The following is a 19,554-nucleotide window of genomic DNA, read 5'->3' on the forward strand; positions in this document are numbered from 1 at the left end:
TTTATGCTGTCTTTATGCTGTTCCCATCATTGGTGATGTGCATTTTGTCCCCAGTACAAATTCACAGAAGGAAAGGGATATTGCTGTTTTATAACAGAAGCAAGGATTCCTTCCTCTAATTATAAGGCGTGAGACACTGACTGATCATTAATCAAGGGACTGATTATAATAATAATCCACTTCCACTGCAGGCTTATGGGCTAATTCTCATTTATACTAATCCCATTTTGAACTGCTCCTGGATCATTACTAGAGCAGGCAAAAAAGGTCGTGAGAGAGGGGTTTGATGTACAGCCAGAACAGCGTAGAGACAATGCAGAGAAGAATCAATCCCTGTCCTCCGGTATTTAAGCCAGAGCTCCTGCATTTTCTTTGGTCTGTGTCTGAGCTGTTGCTCAGCTCCCTTCCTTCCTCCCAGCGATGTGGCAGATGGTTTAGGCTGGCACAGGTGGCCGAGTACCACCTGCTGCAAACTTTTCTGTCTCTCTTGCTGCATCGCTCCCTGTGTCGTTGCCGTTTGCAGAGGATGACTGGAAGTAGGAGGGAAGCAAGAAAAGGATGTGAAGTGATGCTGATATTGTTCAGTGCTTTCTTGTTTTCTGTTCTGTCGTTGCTGGGAGCCTATAGCTGATGCATGCTGGAATCTTGCAAGCCAAGGCAGCAGATTTGGAACTTTGACTTCTGTGATGGAAAAAGTGTATCTATTTATTATCTCCAAGTGTAACTTAACCCATGCTGAGGGATAGCATTTCCCACTGCTGTGTCCTGTGAAGGGAAAAATCCTCTATTGGCTTTAGGCACTCGGTGTTACATCCTCTTGACCTTTCTCCACTGGAAATAAAACAACCTTGTAGAAACTAAATTAAAAGTTTGAAATGAAGAGGAGAACAAGCCTTATCATCCAAATGCATGAAGGATATGACCGGGCAGAGGCTGTGGCTGACATTGTGGACCTCAGAGGCTGGGTTTGGCATTTAGTCTCTATTGAGGTAGTGAGAGAGGTACGAAGGAAAGTCATCCCTGGTATCTTAAACACTTCCCTAAGGATGGGTTGAATTACTCTTTGGAGTTGATCATCTCTCTCTCCTGACTGTCGAGAATCACAGAATCACAGAATCACAGAATCACAGAATCACTAGGTTGGAAAGGACCTTTAAGATCATCAAGTCCAACCATTAATCCAGAACCACCATGTCCCCTAAACCATGTCCTGAAGCGCCACATCCACACGTTTTTTGAACACTTCCAGGGATGGCGACTCCACCACCTCCCTGGGCAGCCTGTTCCAATGCCTGACCACCCTCTCAGTGAAGAAATTTTTCCTAATACCAATCTAAACCTCCCCTGGCACAACTTGAGGCCATTTCCTCTTGTCCTATCACTAGTTACTTGGGAGAAGAGACCAACACCCTCGTCGCCACAACCCCCTTTCAGGTAGTTGTAGAGAGCGATAAGGTCTCCCCTCAGCCTCCTCTTCTCCAGACTGGACAACTCCAGTCCCCTCAGCTGCTCCTTATAAGACTTGTGCTCCAGCCCCCTCACCAGCTTCGTTGCCCTTCTCTGGACACACTCCAGCACCTCAACGTCCTTCTTGTAGTGAGGGGCCCAACACTGAACACAGGATTCAAGGTGCAGCCTCACCAGTGCCGAGTCCAGGGGCACGATCCCTGCCCTGCTCCTGCCGGCCACACTATTTCTGATACAGGCCAGGATGCTATTGACCTTCTTGGCCACCTGGGCACAGGGCCATGAGGGAGTGTGGAGAGACCCTTGTTCTGGCAGGAAAGCCTGAGATCTGAGGGTGAGTGAGGGACAGGGAGTATGTCTCTGTGTTTAGTCATTAACACTCCCTGCCCATAACTTGAAGACCTTGGGTATGGTCTGCAGTTTGGTATTGCCTTGTTTATTAATCCAGTGGCCATCTAATGAAGATGGCAGGCAAAGACCTGGGAACAGAGATCTCCAGTCATTGTTTCGCCTGAACCAGCAGAGTGCGGAATCCTTTTTGTTTGACATCTGTGTTCCTCTCCACTGCTGCCCTACTTGTTACACACGCTGTTTCAAGAGGACGGGATAGAATATGGCCTGATCCACTCTGTGCCGTAGCTTGGTATTTAATAAACTCTCCTGGGGTGCCAGTGGTAATAGCTTACAGATTTTGAAATTCTGAGTAAGTCTCAAAGCAGAATCCTACCCTTAAATTGCCTATTAGTCTGCTATTTTGGAGCTTAGTCTATGAACTTTTCTTGTAGCAGGTGAAATATTTTGAATGATATATAAGAAAGCCCTTGGGTAAAAGATACAAGAGAGACTTGAAGACTCATGTCGAATAGATGACTACCTCTTCAGTGGCAGAAACCAGATGAAACGAATCCCATCCTTTGCATCTAGATTAGTAGAGTTATTAGAGTGGTTATAATATATAATATCCACCCAACTTCCTACCTGGATGCTTTCTTATTTTAAACTACTGCAGGCTTCTTGGTTCTTGCTTTTACAAATAAGCTCTTAAAAGCTACTTGCTTTTATGCCCCACCCCCCACCCCTAAAGGACTAAAAAATTAGTGAAAACCAGATAATTGTCACAGCACTTCTCACCAGTGTAGGTTCGTTAGGCAAATCTATTTCACGAGGTAAGAGAAAAGCAACGCACACTTTATGACAAGCAGTGTCAGGTGAATGAAATTCAATCCCAGTGAAGTCAACTGTGATGTTTATGTGTGTAAGACAGTTTATTAACAGAGAGATATGGAAGGATTGCACTTTGGCTTTAAAAAATAATTTGCTGCTGAAAAATAATCTCTGACCCTATTGGCAAAAACTCTCCTGAGATAGAAGAAATTCTCAACTTTCTTGTAATCAAAATCTCTGATTTTGTTTTTTAAGTGAACAATACATTTTTACGTATTTCTTTTATGTTGTACGGTCTTTACTTCTGATTCTCTCTGTTTTTGAAAGATTTTTTTTCCCCACTGAGTTTCTGGTGTCCTTTTTGTTCATTTTACCCTTGTTTGTTCATTGTCATAGATGCACAATATCCTGCCTATTTCCAAACATACACTCCCCTTTGCCAGTGTTCACTAGAAATGTAAAAAAACCCTTCATAATAAGAATGACCCCTGTGGTAATCAGGGAGACAGCTTTGATTAAGAACATCTGTTAGCAGATTCCCGGTTCTAAAGTCAAGCAGAACATAAGATGAGAAGATATAGAAAACGGCGTTTCTCAAACTGTGAGGCTGGCCTCCCTGGGGAGACTCTGACCTCTTCCAGAGATGCAAGCCAAGATCATAAAAAAAGAACAGACATCAAAATGTTTGGAGTGTGTGTGTAGTTTGAAAAACATGACACCTTTGTTTCTGAGGTGTTGCATCTTTAAATTTCTAAGCACTACACTTCTGAGGAGCATGGAGAAGGACTGCACTTCTAAGCATTGCACTGTGTTTCCTCCTCAAACACGATGAAAAAGCAGGGACACGTATAGTGACCCTCTGCTCATTGCCTGGGTCTTTTTTTTTGTGTGTTAGTTCTCCTCTTCCCCCCTTTTTTCTCTTATCCTTTTGGGGCTGACAGGCTATTTATTAGCGATGTGTAACACAGGGATCCAGGAGAACTGGCTTCAGTTTTAAGTTCTGCTGGTGTGAAATGGTGATGTGGAAGAGGTTACTTCTTAACCATTTCTATTCTGAGTTGGATAAAAGCTTTTCTAGCCCAGCACTCTTTCTCCAGCATTGTTCAAGAGGAAATACTTAGGAAACAGTAAATCAGGCTTGGCTTCAGTGAACTTTGTGATATACCTTCCTAGATTCTTTCAGTCAGCAAGGTAGGGTTGTCCTGAGCTGAACGTTCAATACAGACTGTTATGTTTGATAGCAACTCATAAATTAATCCTTTACAAGGCTCTATGTATCTAAATGCAGTCTGTGTGACTTTGCTGCTCAATGCCTTTGTTTCCTTTTCTGGCAACATTAAGATACTGATCTTATTTGGAAAGGATTCTGATCTAAGGATTTCTAATGAAAAAAAAAATCCCAAACATACAAGTCCTATTTATATGTATTTGAAAACAATATGAATTTTAAAACTGATTAAAAATATTGCTCTTTATGAAAAGCTTTCTCGTGCTCATTTGAAAAGCAGGATTAAAGGGTATAAATCAAGATCACAGAGAGAAACTGGAGGATAAGTATTTTCTTCTTTACTAAGTTGTTCTTCTAAAACCTAATAGAAAAGGCAAGCATTTACAGAAGGATGAAATGTGGAAACAGGGACAGTCTCCCGAGGATCAGTATGGAATTTTTTCTTGGGCATGAATTGATTGGATTATGACAGCCAAAGCATTGCTGGAGTCGAAATTTTTAAGAGATGTAAATGACAATGAAATGGGTTTCTACAGGTACGTTGTCAACTAAACATAGAGCAAGAAAAATATGGGGCTGCTGCTGAAATGAGTGAGTGACCTTTATGGGCAAGGTGAGCTCTTATGCCTCCCAGGTCTTTATGCCTCGCAAGAGAGTTTGAGGAAGATATATACTACCCTTAGTAAAGGGGGATGGACAAGGGACATGGTTAGTTAAGCTGGGTGTATGCAATTCGATACAACAGGATGGGATGCATCTGAACGTGTTGAGGAAGCTGCTCTATGTCATTGTGAGGCCATTCTGTCATTTTTGAAAAATCATGTAGGATGCCTGATAACTCATAAAAGGCAAATGTGACATGTATTTAGGAGCAACATAGTCATTGAGAGATTTTCTAGCTAACTTTCTTCAACAACAGGTAGGCATATATGATCATAAGAGAATAAGTATCAGGTTTTTCCTGCATTCAATTATAATGGAAAAAGAAAAAGTTATGCTGCTTTATTTCAATTTTTAGAAAAAAATTATTTTGTTTCTATCCAGACTTGATGCTTTTTCTTAAGTATAACGTCTATCCCAAGAAGAATGGTGACTTTGTTTCAAAAAATTTCTTACCACGCTTTTCAGTTAAGTCTTAGTCATAATACACAAGAGAGTATTAGAAACTGATGTCAAGCTGCAAAGTGCTATAAGCATGACAAATATTCACTTTAATTCTCAGAATTGATTTCCTTCTGAGGAGATGTGATTTCCTTCTGTTTCTTCCCTTTGGCATTTACTGACTTGGGACTGTTTCATATTTTCCCCCTCTTCAGTAGCAAATGGCATCTAGTGCTATTCCTGAATAATTAAAAAAAAAAAAATTAAAAGCCACTTTTACAGCAGAAAACAATTAAAGAAGATATTAGTGTGCCATGTGCACAGATACACTGTTGCTTATTTTATAAGAGAACCGGGCAAAATATAAAAACAAAACCACTGGAAAAATCTGTAAAGCTATATCTATTTAGCTTTGGGTCTATATCTACCTCTGAACACTCACAAAAGACAGGTGAACTTGGATTTTGGGTTCTGCTCACTGTGGAGATACATGTAAACTGTGAAATCTGAAGTAGGACTTGGACTAATAAATGAACAAAGAGATTTAATTACATATTACTCCTTTGTCTTGTATATATAATATGCATGTATTTATTGCAAGGGTTATAGTATGTTTATTGGAAATTATATTTATTCTTTTTCTTAATATATATTATTATGTTTGGGAAAAAGAAAACCCTAGAGAGAAAAACTTATTTTGAAATCCAAGAAAAAGCTTATTTATGTTTGACCTTAGAGTCCTTCACTCTGTAATGAGCAATCATGCTGAGGGAAAAAAGCTGAGAAGTGAAAGTCAACATCAGAAAATAAGAGTGGAAATGACTGAGTTAACAACAGAAAACCAAGTGGATGTTCCTAATCCAGTTCATATAGGATAATTAATGCCTCTGAAAATGAATCACTGCAAACATGACACTAAAATATTTTGGCTGTTTAGTCTAATACATCAGCAGCAATAACATGTCATAATATAAAACTGCAGAAGTAAATTAATTCATATCCTTAAAGTCATAATTATGCCCAGGCATGAAGCAGAATGCGTAGGTAAATGACTCTGACTCAAGAAGGGTGCCTAAAAACTGAGCACCTTTTCCCCTTTGGAATGATTCAGTGTGTAAAATTTGGAACTCAAGAGTTTCCTGGCAGTCAAGGAAAGACATTAAGCATTCCTGGGGAGTGATCCTGGGAGTCCTCATGCTGCAGAAGGTCATTTACTATGAGTAACTTCAACAGTGATTTGTGACCTGATTCCTTCTTAGTTTGCCGTAAATGGTTATAAATGAGTGTACACGGTTCTGAGCACTTCCTAGAGGTGGATCATCCCACTTAAGCAGAGCTCATTCTTTGTAAAAGGCTGTGCAGAATAATCATGCAGTGTTACAGTAGTTGATTTATGAAATCTCAGCCTATGACTGGTCATCTGGGCTGGAATTTAGGTTTCATACCAAAACATCTACTTCTAGGTGTCTGCATGGGAGCTAGCAGCTCCATCCAGTTGTGTGGATGTTAAGCTCACTCTAAAACAGATAAAAAACCTCCAGATAATTAGATACCTATTTGTCATCAGCAGAAGCAATCTGTAGTCCATTAACTGCATTGGCTAGTTTACCATTATCTATGACGGGAGTTTAGGTCGTGGCCTGCAGCTACGCAGACAGCTGAATTCAGGAGCCTTAATCCACAAGTTTAACTCCACACAAGGTTTCTATTGTCTGCTCAGCCTGAAAGATTCCTGGCCTTGTTCAGCTCCTCCTACAAAGGAGACTACCCTACTAACCATGGTGCAGAACAGTTCTAGGTGATCACAGGATCACAGAATCATTAAGGTTGGAAAAGACCTTTAAGATCATCAAGTCCAACTGTCAACGCAACACCTCCATGCCCACTAAACCATGTGCTGAATGCCATGTCCACACGTTTTTTGAACACTTCCAGTGATGGTGACTCCACCACCTCCCTGGGCAGCCTGTTCCAATGCCTGACCACCCTCTTGGTAAAGAAATTTTTCCTAATATCCAAGCTAAACCTCCCCTGGCGCAACTTGAGGCCATTTTCTCTTGTCCTATCACTAGTAACTTGGGAGAAGAGACCAACACCCTCGTCGCCACAACCCCCTTTCAGGTAGTTGTAAGAGAGCGATAAGGTCTCCCCTCAGCCTCCTCTTCTCCAGACTGGACAACTCCAGTCCCCTCAGCTGCTCCTTATAAGACTTGTGCTCCAGCCCCCTCACCAGCTTCGTTGCCCTTCTCTGGACACACTCCAGCACCTCAACGTCCTTCTTGTAGTGAGGGGCCCAACACTGAACACAGGATTCAAGGTGCAGCCTCACCAGTGCCGAGTCCAGGGGCACGATCCCTGCCCTGCTCCTGCCGGCCACACTATTTCTGATACAGGCCAGGATGCTGTTGACCTTCTTGGCCACCTGGGCACAGGGCCATGAGGGAGTGTGGAGAGACCCTTGTTCTGGCAGGAAAGCCTGAGATCTGAGGGTGAGTGAGGGACAGGGAGTATGTCTCTGTGTTTAGTCATTAACACTCCCTGCCCATAACTTGAAGACCTTGGGTATGGTCTGCAGTTTGGTATTGCCTTGTTTATTAATCCAGTGGCCATCTAATGAAGATGGCAGGCAAAGACCTGGGAACAGAGATCTCCAGTCATTGTTTCGCCTGAACCAGCAGAGTGCGGAATCCTTTTTGTTTGACATCTGTGTTCCTCTCCACTGCTGCCCTACTTGTTACACACGCTGTTTCAAGAGGACGGGATAGAATATGGCCTGATCCACTCTGTGCCGTAGCTTGGTATTTAATAAACTCTCCTGGGGTTGCCAGTGGTAATAGTTTACAGATTTTGAAATTCTGAGTAAGTCTCAAAGCAGAATCCTACCCTTAAATTGCCTATTAGTCTGCTATTTTGGAGCTTAGTCTATGAACTTTTCTTGTAGCAGGTGAAATATTTTGAATGATATATAAGAAAGCCCTTGGGTAAAAGATACATCATGAATAAATTATAATGGTCAACACGAAAGTCTATTCACAGGAAGAATTATCAATCAACATGAGTGACTATTGAGAGAGATTTAAGGCTGAGACTTTTAAAAGAGCATAAGCAATCTCTTCAATTTTTAGCAAGAACTGGGGAGATATATATATAACCTAAATTGTTTTAAAAATCCTAGCCTAAATTCTCAACAGAGTAAAAAATACAGGACTTGATATTGCATCCTGCTGCTCATAGAAATGGTCCAATGTTGATATGTGTATTCCTTGCTTTATCAGACCTTCCTGCATCTTAATATCTCTGGGGAACTGATTCTGTCAGGACGATTCTGATCCTGTCCGACTGTTGCCATGGTATTGAGTTATTCTGGGCTGCGATCAAGAAGAGCAAACAAACTTGAAAAAGAAACTGGCTTTAAAACATATTCTCAAGCCACAGTGCCTGGGACTAGTTTTTGAAAAGTAAATCTTGATTTCTGTACAATGTGACAGTTGTTAAATACTTTTGAGAAACCATACTGATAACCAGAAGTGTTGCTGTGACAATAAATACATACATAAACAGAGGAAAATTAGGCCAGTTTGAAATTGTTCATTTTCATTTAATGGTATTCTGTCGCACTGAACTGAACCCCCCAGCTTCTCTGAGAGCATTCGCAAGAGTAGAACTTTTGCGGATTTTATTCCTGCTTTACCAGGCACTATTCCAAAGCTGGTGGGAGTCAATGAATGTCTTTTTAACACTACTGAGCTTTCAAAGTGAGTGCATAATAAGGGGTTTGTCTCCCATCCCTAGAGAGTAATATAGCTCTTCTTTTACACCTGTTAGTATTTTCATTCAATTGCAAGTATCTCTGTTTACCAAAAGTGCTGCAGGAGGTTCTAGAAATACATGAGACAATACTTTCTGTATGCAGGCACTGGCATAATAAGTTCATATTCTTAGAGGACAGAGTACCTTTCATGGGAAAAGGGAAAAAAGGGTCCTAAGAGAAATCCTGGTGGTGTATTGTCCAGGATGATGAATCCAGAAGGATGCACAAGTTTCAGCAAGCAGTATTTAAAACAGTAAAACAAGAAATGTGAAATTATATAGGGAATCGGGGAAGTTTTCAGCAGGTTTGTTATTTACAGGTGGATTTTTTTTTGGCCAAATTACTGAGCATGTTCTTCCTATTTCACAGGCAGAATTCACAGCCATGAGGGACCAATACATGCGGGGCGGAGAAGGCTTCATTATCTGCTATTCCATCACAGACCGCCAATCCTTTCAAGAAGCTGCTGAGTTTAAGGAACTCATTTATCGTGTCCGGCACACCTATGACATCCCCTTGGTGCTGGTGGGAAACAAAATAGATCTTGAAGAGTTCAGACAGGTAAGCAACTTCTCTGCAGTTTTTGGCTTGGTTTTCCTTGGCTACCTCAGCGATTTCTGTAGCATATGTTGTACAGTACTACTAAGAATTATTAGCACAAGATTAGGTTTAATCAAAGAGAAACACACTAGGATTGGTAATAAATTAAAGACTTAGCAGTACTTCTCATTCATATGTTATGGATCTTAAAGTAGCCTTGGCCAATCGCATCAAAATGTTCTTCATTTTAACTTGAAAAGGGATCCCATTATTTTCATTGGAAGTTATATATATGTTCAACATGGAAATAGATTCAGTCAAGATCTTAGTGGAAAAAAAACCCTGTTTTCTTTGGAAGTTACTAACCAGTAAGTACAGATTTTTTTCATAAATGTACTAGATTTAATTAAAGGTTTCTCAAACTCAGACAGAAAAAAATTCCAGTTAAAATAGATAAATCCACATAAGATTCTTTTTGCCTGAAATGCCAGTGGCTGTGTTATTAGAGTGTTCAGGTAAGGTGGGGACATGCAAGACTTGAATTCCCTTTGATCTGTATACAAGATTTGAGCCACCACCACCCATAGAGCATCAGATTTCTTTGACTACAAGGGAATTGACTGTGGCTCTCTCAAAGTCTTCAGTAATCTTTGCTCACTCTTTTCCTTTTGTTTCCTCTCCACTTCCTCCTTGCTGTTTGTGTGGATGTGTGTGTGTGCAAGGGAGTGAGTTAGAGAGAGACCGTCTTAGAAATGGCTTGGTTGTGACCTGGTACCGAATGGAAAATATCTTTAATCTTAAGTAGAAACTTTGAAAAAGGAAAAAAAAAAAAAGATCTTCCTATATGGAAATCTTAAGAGGCTCTTTATACACACTACAGTTGCTTTCAAATGACTGACTTCTGTGCAGACACACGTAACAGTTAAATAAAATGGTGGTTTTCAGTTCATTAGCATCTGTGTTCACATGATCCTGTCTACTCTTTTCCACTTATCCTGTCACTCTTCTCCTCATTTCTTTGTCTTCTTTCTTCTACCTGAAGAAAATCCAAGGCAGTGTTACAACTGAAATTAGTCCTGAAGACCTGATGATGTACATTTAAAACTTCACATCTGTCTCCACATCACTGACTTTCTCCCTAAATCAGACTTTGCCAAAACCTTAATGGTGACAATCCAGCTGCAGTTTAACAGGCAGCTTGAGGCTTCAAACAACAGTGCCATGTGCAACATGCAGTACAATCTGTGCAGCTTCTGGGGTACTTATATACCAGATGGGGAGGGATTTGGATTCGGTTGTTCTGCTGAGAGAACAGGACATTGCAGAGAGAACAGGACATTGTACCTAAGGTTACCTATAGATGAGGTTTCCAAAAATGCTCTATTCACTGATATGAAGACGCTCTTCCAGTGATATTTTGCACTATCTCTTTCTGATCTTTTGCTTTGTTGGGTTTTTCTGTTTTAATCACTGTCATGATATAAAAATGTATGCCTGATTTAAATGCCTTGATGTCTGGTCTCCCAAGCAAGAAAATTAGTGTGTGTGAATGTCTGAATTGGATATCACAAGCAGCACTCAAGGTTAAAGGGCATGGAGAGGCTCTTGGGAATATTAGAAATTATGTCTTTGAGATGTGACAGACACACAAAAACCCTGTTATACAAGGTTGTCACTGAAGATCCTGCCTGAATGTGTATCAAGGTAGTTCCAAATAGTGCTCATATATTTTTTTAAAAGCCTTCAATATGCTGAGGATTTAGGCCTTCAGAACTTTTTGCTCCATAAGACCTCTCCAACTGTCAACAAGTACAGCAGGGTCAGAAGGGTTTTCTCAAATATTCTGCAATCCCGACTTTGATCCATGGGACACCCTTACATCAAAGACTAGTTAAAATAATACAATGCAGATCTGCTCCTTTGAATAAAGCACTTGAATATGACTATGTCTACCTAAGCAAGGAGTATGAACCAACAGGAGTAGAGCTGTAGAACAAAACAGTTTATTCTGAAGTCTACGTTTCGGGAACTGATTTTTAACTTTGGACTAGCTCTATTCTAGGGCTGTTGTCTCCATGGTTAATTGGTGCTGAGGTGCACCTGCAACTGGTGCAATTGTGCTCCTGGAGCATATCGTCACTTGAATTTCATCCATAGTGCAGGTCATGTTCTCAGGCACCACTCCACAATTCAAAGAAAAGCATGGTTGAGTGGAAGTGATTAGAAGATACTGCTCAGAGTGCCTCCCTGACCTAAACTAAAGCAGTAGTGTGTGGGAGGTCATCTCTGTGCCCAGCTTTATGTGCATGTTAACAGACTTCAGCAGCTCATTCTTTCAGAACTGGAACGTGAAGTTGTGCTATATGTTTAACAAACACTGAAATAAGTTATATCTATGCTTACTTGTTAGGTTAAGCAATATCTAAGTAACTTGATGAACTGTGGGAAGGTAGATTGAAAGGAATCTTTTCAAGGTCATGTACTGTAGTTACAGCTTCATTAAAAGTGCTTGAATGGTCAAGAGTGGTAGCCAGCTAACTCGGGTGACAGACAGCAATGGTCTGACAATGTATGGCATTACCATATCAATGAACAAACAGTGAGGTACACAAACATACCACATTCAAACAACTGAGAAATAGTAGGTGTCAGAATGCAATTAGCCAGGCGGAATTTGGCCAGGGCACCAGGGCTAATATTATTGCTTTGTTTAATGACATTTTTCTCCTATGAAATTCATTAAAGCTACTGTAATGTTATTCATGGTATTTGGAAACATAACATTAAGTTCAACATTCCCAGGCATCATTTCCATTTAATGACAATTCTGCAACAATCAGACAGGCTGTAGTAGCTGGGTCAGACAAAGCTCTTGTTTGAAATGTGATCCCCTACACAATATAATTAATGATGTATGTCGCTTGCTTCATATCTATCAACAGGACTACAAGAATAAAACTAATCTGCAACTAAAATGTTAGGAGAAACACTACTGGAAGACAAAAAACAACCTTCCTATTTTTAAATAATGTTTTTATTTTCTGATGGCATCAGTGAAATGATTGTTGTCTTTAAGTATGCCTCTCATTTTTAACATCTCAAGAAATGCATTTGACTGTACTCTTTCTTAAAACAAGTTTTAATTATATCCATCAACCTAAAGAAAATTCCATTTTCTCTGAAACGGTGTGGGGGAACAACTGTGAAACAACTGTGGAGAAAAATTATAAAAACTCGTTATCTTGATGTACAAATTCAATCTTGTGGCAAGGCTCCCTCCATTCTCCATTCTCTTCCACACATTTGTACTGCAGCTGTGTCCAGTCCTTTCTGACCTTGTTCCATATTGTGTTCAGAGTTTCACTGGGAAAGTGAATGGACATGAATGGTTGGCATGCATCTGTGTTCATTCCTTGATTTTTAGCCATTGCTCTAAGAAATATTTAAGTATTATACATATTTTATCCCATAGCTGTTTGAGCTATACAGCATGAAGTGCTTGATTAGATACCATTTTAATTGCAGTGCTTTCTAACATTAAAGTCATTAGATTAATAAAGATAGATAGACCATATATGTCTTTTAATGTCATTGGAGTTTCAGAAACAATTAGGACCAGCTGATATGTAATACAATAGATACTTTTACTTACGGTAAGCTTTGTCACTTTACCCTAGATTAACATCTGGTTCTTCCTGAAGTTTAAAATCTGTGCATTGGATAAATATCTAGTTAAAACATGTTCATCTTTAAAAAATACAATAAGAAACTGATCCTGTTTTAGCTCATGCTAATGCTAATTTGCAGCTTTTAATTAAAATATTTTATAATCAAGACATGTAGCACTTCTGAAAAGTTGTTTGAAAAAATATCCGTAAGACTTTGCCTACTGATCATTGCAACATATGACATTCAGCAATTCAAAGGGGAGCTAACTTCACATGCTCCTTTGAACCATGTGCTGTACCTCTGAGCTGGAAAGAATAGATACTTTCTAGCAGCTTTTTCAAACTTTTAAAGAGAATGTGAGAACCCCTCTGGAAATTCTACCTATGTAGAAATTGCATAGCCTTCATGGAGCAGTTTTTCCTATACGCTTTTGTTTGAGCCCAGAGGAATAAGCTGTGGGCTCAGTTGAGTCCATGGATAACATGTTGTCCGTTGAGTCCAAGGTTAGGAGGGCAGCTCACACTTCATTCAGCTCTTGACCGCTCTGGGAAGCCTGTCATCAAAGTTGTTAGTTTTGCCAGTACGGTCGTGGTCCTGAAAAGAATCATGCAGTTATTTACCCTTCCGCACATGAGTTGTCTTATTGGCTTCAAGCACAAATCTGAGCAGGAGCAGTGCTTTTGAAAGCATTTCCTTCCTTCTCTCTCCTGCTACAGCCTCCTTCCTTCAGTAGGAAATAGGAAATCAATATGAAATCTGTCTTTAACATGGAACAATATCTTACTTGTAGTGCAAATTAATTACAGGGACTTCATTATATTTTCTTTCTAAGGTTTTATTATACTATAAGTTATTTCTCAAACCAGGATAACAGTGGCTCAATACAATCTCATGATCTGCACCAGCTGCCCAGAGAACATTCTCATTTGATGAGGTTTTACTCTGCAATGTCTTCAAGATGAGATAACTGGTTATCAGATACTGTGAGCATCAACTTTTAGATTTCCCATTTTAACAGTTTCTCTATTTTCATGCTGGCTTCTAAAACCTTGAAATATCTGTTGAATCTGAGACAGCTAAAGTTTGTTGGTTTTGGGTTTTTTTTTTTACTGGTTTTGTTTTGGTTTCTTTTGTATGAATAATTGTTCAGTATACTTCAGACATCGTCAGTCTACACCTTCTGGTCCCTGAGACACTGAAAATGCTTAAAGAATATGGCATTATATTTTATTTTCATTTTCCAGTGCATGACTACAAATCACTATTTACTAGATGCTCTTTTACTCATTAGTCATGAAATTGCAGTATTCTGCACTTTTTACCTTAACATCAGGCTCAATTCCTTTGCTTTTGTGATTAAAACTGCTCTCAGATTTGTGAGTGTCCTTTACCATTAGCAGTTTCACTTTGCCTTAAAGACATTTGGGTTGAAGAGTCTGCCTACTGAAAACTCTTGTTTCCCCCTTATCAGGCCAGTGCGTTACACAAAGAATGAAATATTAATTGTTTCTTCTGAACTTTCTAACTGCAAGTCAAGGGAAATGCATTTTCTGCTATTTATTGACAGAGAAAAGTATACATTTGAGTTAACTATAGAGATGGTAAAGTGATTAGGCTAAATGAGTTGGCCAGATTTTTGATAATATCCATGCAGAAAAACAGGATTTGTCACATATCACAGGAGTGTATCACAAAACGAGATGTATCTGCCCATGAAGACTTCTGTCTTTCTGTTGACTGTAGAGGGAGGCAGGGACAACTAGCTCCCTAGCCTTTATACAGCAATACTTGGGTGAGATGAAGACTAACAAAATTGTTTATGATGTCCTTAGAGGGCCACAGCAATGCTCCGAGGGCTGGAACCCTTCTGCTGGGAGGACAGGCTGGGAGAGCTGGGGGGGCTCAGCCTGGAGCAGAGAAGGCTCCGGGGAGACCTTCCCGCAGCTGCCAGGGCTGAGAGGGGCTGAGGAGAAAGATGGGGACAGACTTTTTAGCAGGGCCTGTTGCGACAGGACAAGGGGTAACAGTTTATAACTGAAAGAGGGGAGATTTAGATGAGATCTAAGGAAGAATTTTTTCACACTGAAGGTGGTGAAACCCTGGCACAGGTTTCCCGGTGAGGTGGTAGATGCCCCATCCCTGATCCTTTGATTCGTTCTGTTGTTATAGTTGCTGCTCAGTACAGACTAGACCTTTGAAGCAGGATCCACTTGCCTTTGTTTTTTCAATTAATAAAATCTAATAAGAAGTCATTCTTAGGTGGTGTTCCCTTCTAAGATCAGTGTGAACTATGATCTTAATACATCTCAGATGTATTCGGGCAGGCTTACCCTAAATAACAACTGCAAAAACCATAGTGGTATCCTTAATGGAAAAAAGCCATAGGAGAATATGGCACAGAAGAGCAAATTCTTTAAAACTATTTATTTGAATGTAGCATTGAATTTTGAGATTAATTCATTCCTGCATCTTGATGTCATCTTGGCTGTTCTTTTTCCATGGACACCTGTGCAGTTCCATTTTTCTAGCATGAATGCTTGCTGAAAATGAATTACATTTGTAAGGAGTTGCCTTCGTCACTTACATTTGCTTGCCTACATATAGCCTTTCCCACATGACATCACATCATATTCTTCCTTTGCTTTTCCAGTTCTGAATAATGTAAGCCATTTTTGCTGCTTTGATGGAGCTATGACAGTTGTCTGAATATTTGGAACTAAAACCGCTGAAGTTGTCATGGTGTTTTATTATCTTAGCTAACTGTCAAACCTTTGATAATCACTTTCTTACATTACCAAAATATATATCTGGATTCTGTAATGTTCCTCTACACCTCTAATTTCTATTTGCTTTCAATTGATTTAGATTTTTCAACGTTTCTTTCACGCTGTTCATTATCCTAAGAAGTCTTCCTTACATTGTTTAAATAAAATCTGTTAATTGTTTGCACCCCCCACCAAAAAAAAGTGTGCTTTTCTATGCCAATGCAATTGTAGAAGTCAGTTTGGCAATTGTACTCTTTTGGAATGAAATACTGTTATTATTAACTTAACTGTCTCTAGCAAATATTCATTTATACAAAAATTAACTCTTTGTCATTACAATGCTTTTATATTTCCACAGAAAACCCCAAACCACAGCTTCACATTACACAGACTGAAGTAAATGCAGTCAGACATACAAACAATTGTAATGAAACTGTTGGCTCATTCCTCAGTTCATAATTATGTTAACATCTAGTGAACCATCCAGTAAACCCTGGAATCCCTTCAACACAGAGCAGAAGACATTTGAGAGGGACTAAGATGCAGATAACAAGCTGCTTTATGAGGGAAGAAACAACAGAGAAACAATAGCTGAACTGCAGATAAAAACCTTTTATAAGAGAAAACCTGGTTATTCAGGGATAAGATCAGAGGCAACTGGTTGCTTGTAGCCAAAGCAGGACAACATAAGACAAGTAGCAAGGGGTATACACTAGGGATGGTGCTGCAAGGTCGCATCATGGCTAGAGATGTTAAACAGCAACACACTATATACTATTTTAAAAGTCTCCCAGTACTTGTTACTAACCTCTACCTGCTTTACCTTCACCTTCCAACTCAGATTTTGTCCTCCCCATGTACCAAATCCTGACTTGGTGTGGCCGTGTTTGACTCCAGTGGGAGACGCCTTGGAGGAGTGGTGTGAAGCTACAGAGATACTCTCTCATCTCTTGTCTTCTTGATCTAGATTGCTCCTCAAAATGAACTTGGACTATGAGATTTGTCTGTTTGGTTTGTAAATTGAGAGATTAGCTGTTGTGAAGGCTTTAATGCACTTTTCATTTGACAGTCATGCCAGCAGGACCTTTCTTCTTAACTAAAGCAAGTAAATACTGCTGGAAAACTACCCACACAAGCCTCCTGTAAAACACCCTTGTGCAGGGCTTGTTTACGAGTGAGTTCAAGATGCTGTTGCAGTCCTCAGAGCCTCTCAGAGGGAGACCCTTTGGTTACACAGTGACCACACAAAGATGTACAGCTTGCAAGGAAAACTTCCGTGGTATCACTTGTTGGGTGACTAGGGGTTAGTTAGGAGCCTGAACAGACACCTGTGCTGGAAAGCAAAATTTGCAGGGAAGACAATTATCCCTGAACATCATCCATGGTTCATTTTTTGCCAGCAAAGAAAGGTGTAAGGAGAGAGCTGTGTTCACTGTCACTCTGGTTCCTGCCCTGCTCCGAGGGCGGTGCTCCAGAAGTCTAGTTGCAAACTTCCATTTTATTAATTTTCAGTTTATTTATTTGCTGGAATCTTCATTTTCCTGCCTGCAAATCTTCCTCTTGTGCACTGTGCACAAGCCAGGCACCAACATGTTCTTGATGCAGAAAGGGGGGAGGCATGGACATGCCACATCAGGCAGTACTAATTGGGGCACAATTTTGCCTCTCCACCATCCATGCCTGAAGCATTATGACCTCCCATCTCTCAAGATTTTTCTTCTCCTTTTCTCCACAGGGGCACATATACATGGAAGAGAAAGGCATGCAATAGGAAGGTATCTTTTTATATACATGCTGCTATTTTTACATCAGCAAAATCAAGGCTTCAGCCTAACTATCATACATTATTTACTGCAGTTCCAGATCAGGAAACTATTTAAGCATATGCTTAATTAGAGTGGAACTAATGTGTGTTCTTCATGTTAATCTGCACTTGAGCAAAGATGCTGTCCTGAAAGTGAGACAGTAATGAGCAACTTTGTAAAAATTAAAGTCCCTTGGCAAAGCAGCAGATTAATACAGGAGGCAGCATTTAGTGAGTGCAGTGTTTATACAAAAATTTGAATTCCTAGTAGCAAGGATAGTTTCCTGTATGTTTTTAGAGTAGTAGCTCAAATTACTTGAAAACAGAAATTTTGCCAGAATTTAATTACAGCTCATCATGGTGCCACAAATAATAAGAACATGACCTAACATGTAAAGAGAAGAAGATTAATTGGTTTAATCATGTTTGTTTTTTTAAGATTTGCTTGTATTCTTGTCTTAATGGCTCACTTTTTTTTCAGATGAATTAGGAAGTTAGAGAGATTTGTTTTTATCTAACAAGTTGGCTAAGAAGAGCAACGTTAGCTGCACACAGTTACGTTTAAGCTGTGCAGTCATGACAAGCAAAGAAAAAAAAAAGCCCTGAAAACCCTTACCCAAGCAGAAAAACAGAATGAAAGGGAAATTATCTCTGTCTTATATCCATTCTGGAAAATTCTGATCTCTTATCCATATTGTCCAAATTTTACAGTATAAAATTTATGTATAATGGAAGCTTCTAAATCTCTGAGCAAATTGTGTGGTATAATACAGCATAGTTAATTCAAGAAAGTCCAGGAAATTACCTATGATAAAATGACATTAAAGCACTTTACTACAGTTGAAACTCAAGAAGTTAAATGTCTATAAAATGTCAGAACACAGGTTTTGGTGTTACAGTCATTAACAATATTAAACACACAGTTCTACTGATCTGAACCCCACACCCAGACTGGGATTCGGGGTATGCTACGTTGTTTATATAAAATTAATCAGTATTGGAGTTGATATAGTTTTAATATCTTCATCCACCTTGTCCTAATGGGTGTTATTTCAAAAAGAAAAAAGGATGGGCATCCCTTCTGTCATTGCTGCAGTAATTTCCTCTGTTGCTCAGGGAATGATCTTTCCCTCTGTTTCCATCTATGTCATCTTTACCACCTACTACCATCCAGAAAGGTTAACAGGAGAAAAATAATACGTCTTGTCAATTTTTTGAGATTGTCTGGTACAAGCACTGACACAAGTGCACAGGGGGGTGTTTTGTGTGTGCTTGTGTGTGTCTGCACGTTTTAACATTGTAATCTAACACCAGCAATGTGCTCAGTATAAGATATTCATCGGCACCACAGGCCACCCTTTTGGGTATTCCTGTCATACCCAGTTAGTCATTGAAATTTTGAATTTGCTTTACATCTCCTCTGTAGTGGTGGGGAAGACAGTGTCTTTACATTTAGTGAAGTTTGTCATTACCAAAACAATGGGATAATTCTTCCATTCTTTTCCTAGCTGTGACTCATATAATCCCTTCTTTCGTTATTATTAAAGAAGTAAAATTTGCCTTTGTTTCTGAGACTCCATTCATTTCTACAGCTCACAATTTCTTCGATTTTTAACCCTGAGGAATACATGAGATAGTTAGATCGGTTTTGCTGTTTTTTTTTTTCCCTCTGAAATTTGAGTGGTAATAAACCCAGACATGCTTAGTCCTAGCCCACTGAAACTACAGACCAAACCTAGTCACCTTCTTATCATTGTGTCAAAACTTTCTAGCCATTTCTTTCAGCCACACACAAATTATTGCCACAAAGTCCTGGTATATTTTCCACTGAAATCAAACAAAAGACATACACTGACTGCGGGCAATCAGGCTGGGAGGTATGGCCAGATTCTCAGAATTATCTGGGCATTTTCACTTAATGAATTCTGAACTGATGCAGGAATGTGGGCTTCAGGTGGCATTCCCAATCTTTTTTACTCTCTTTCTTAACATATCATATTAAGAA

General features: G+C 39.6%; 1 protein-coding gene across 1 annotated transcript in view; it reads left to right on the top strand.

Moving 5' to 3' along the window:
- LOC309415038 (GTP-binding protein Rit2) overlaps nucleotides 1-19,554 on the top strand; it is a gene marked incomplete at both ends in the record, with an annotated part of 193,935 nt that overhangs the window by 91,326 nt on the left and 83,055 nt on the right. Inside the window, one exon of the mRNA XM_082012429.1 lies at nucleotides 9,141-9,332. Within this exon, the coding sequence (XP_081868555.1) occupies nucleotides 9,141-9,332 (192 nt within the window). The remainder of the gene's footprint in view (nucleotides 1-9,140; nucleotides 9,333-19,554) is intronic.

This window comes from Phaethon aethereus (assembly GCF_964289735.1).
Source record: "Phaethon aethereus genome assembly, chromosome: W".
Classification (NCBI taxonomy): domain Eukaryota; kingdom Metazoa; phylum Chordata; class Aves; order Phaethontiformes; family Phaethontidae; genus Phaethon; species Phaethon aethereus.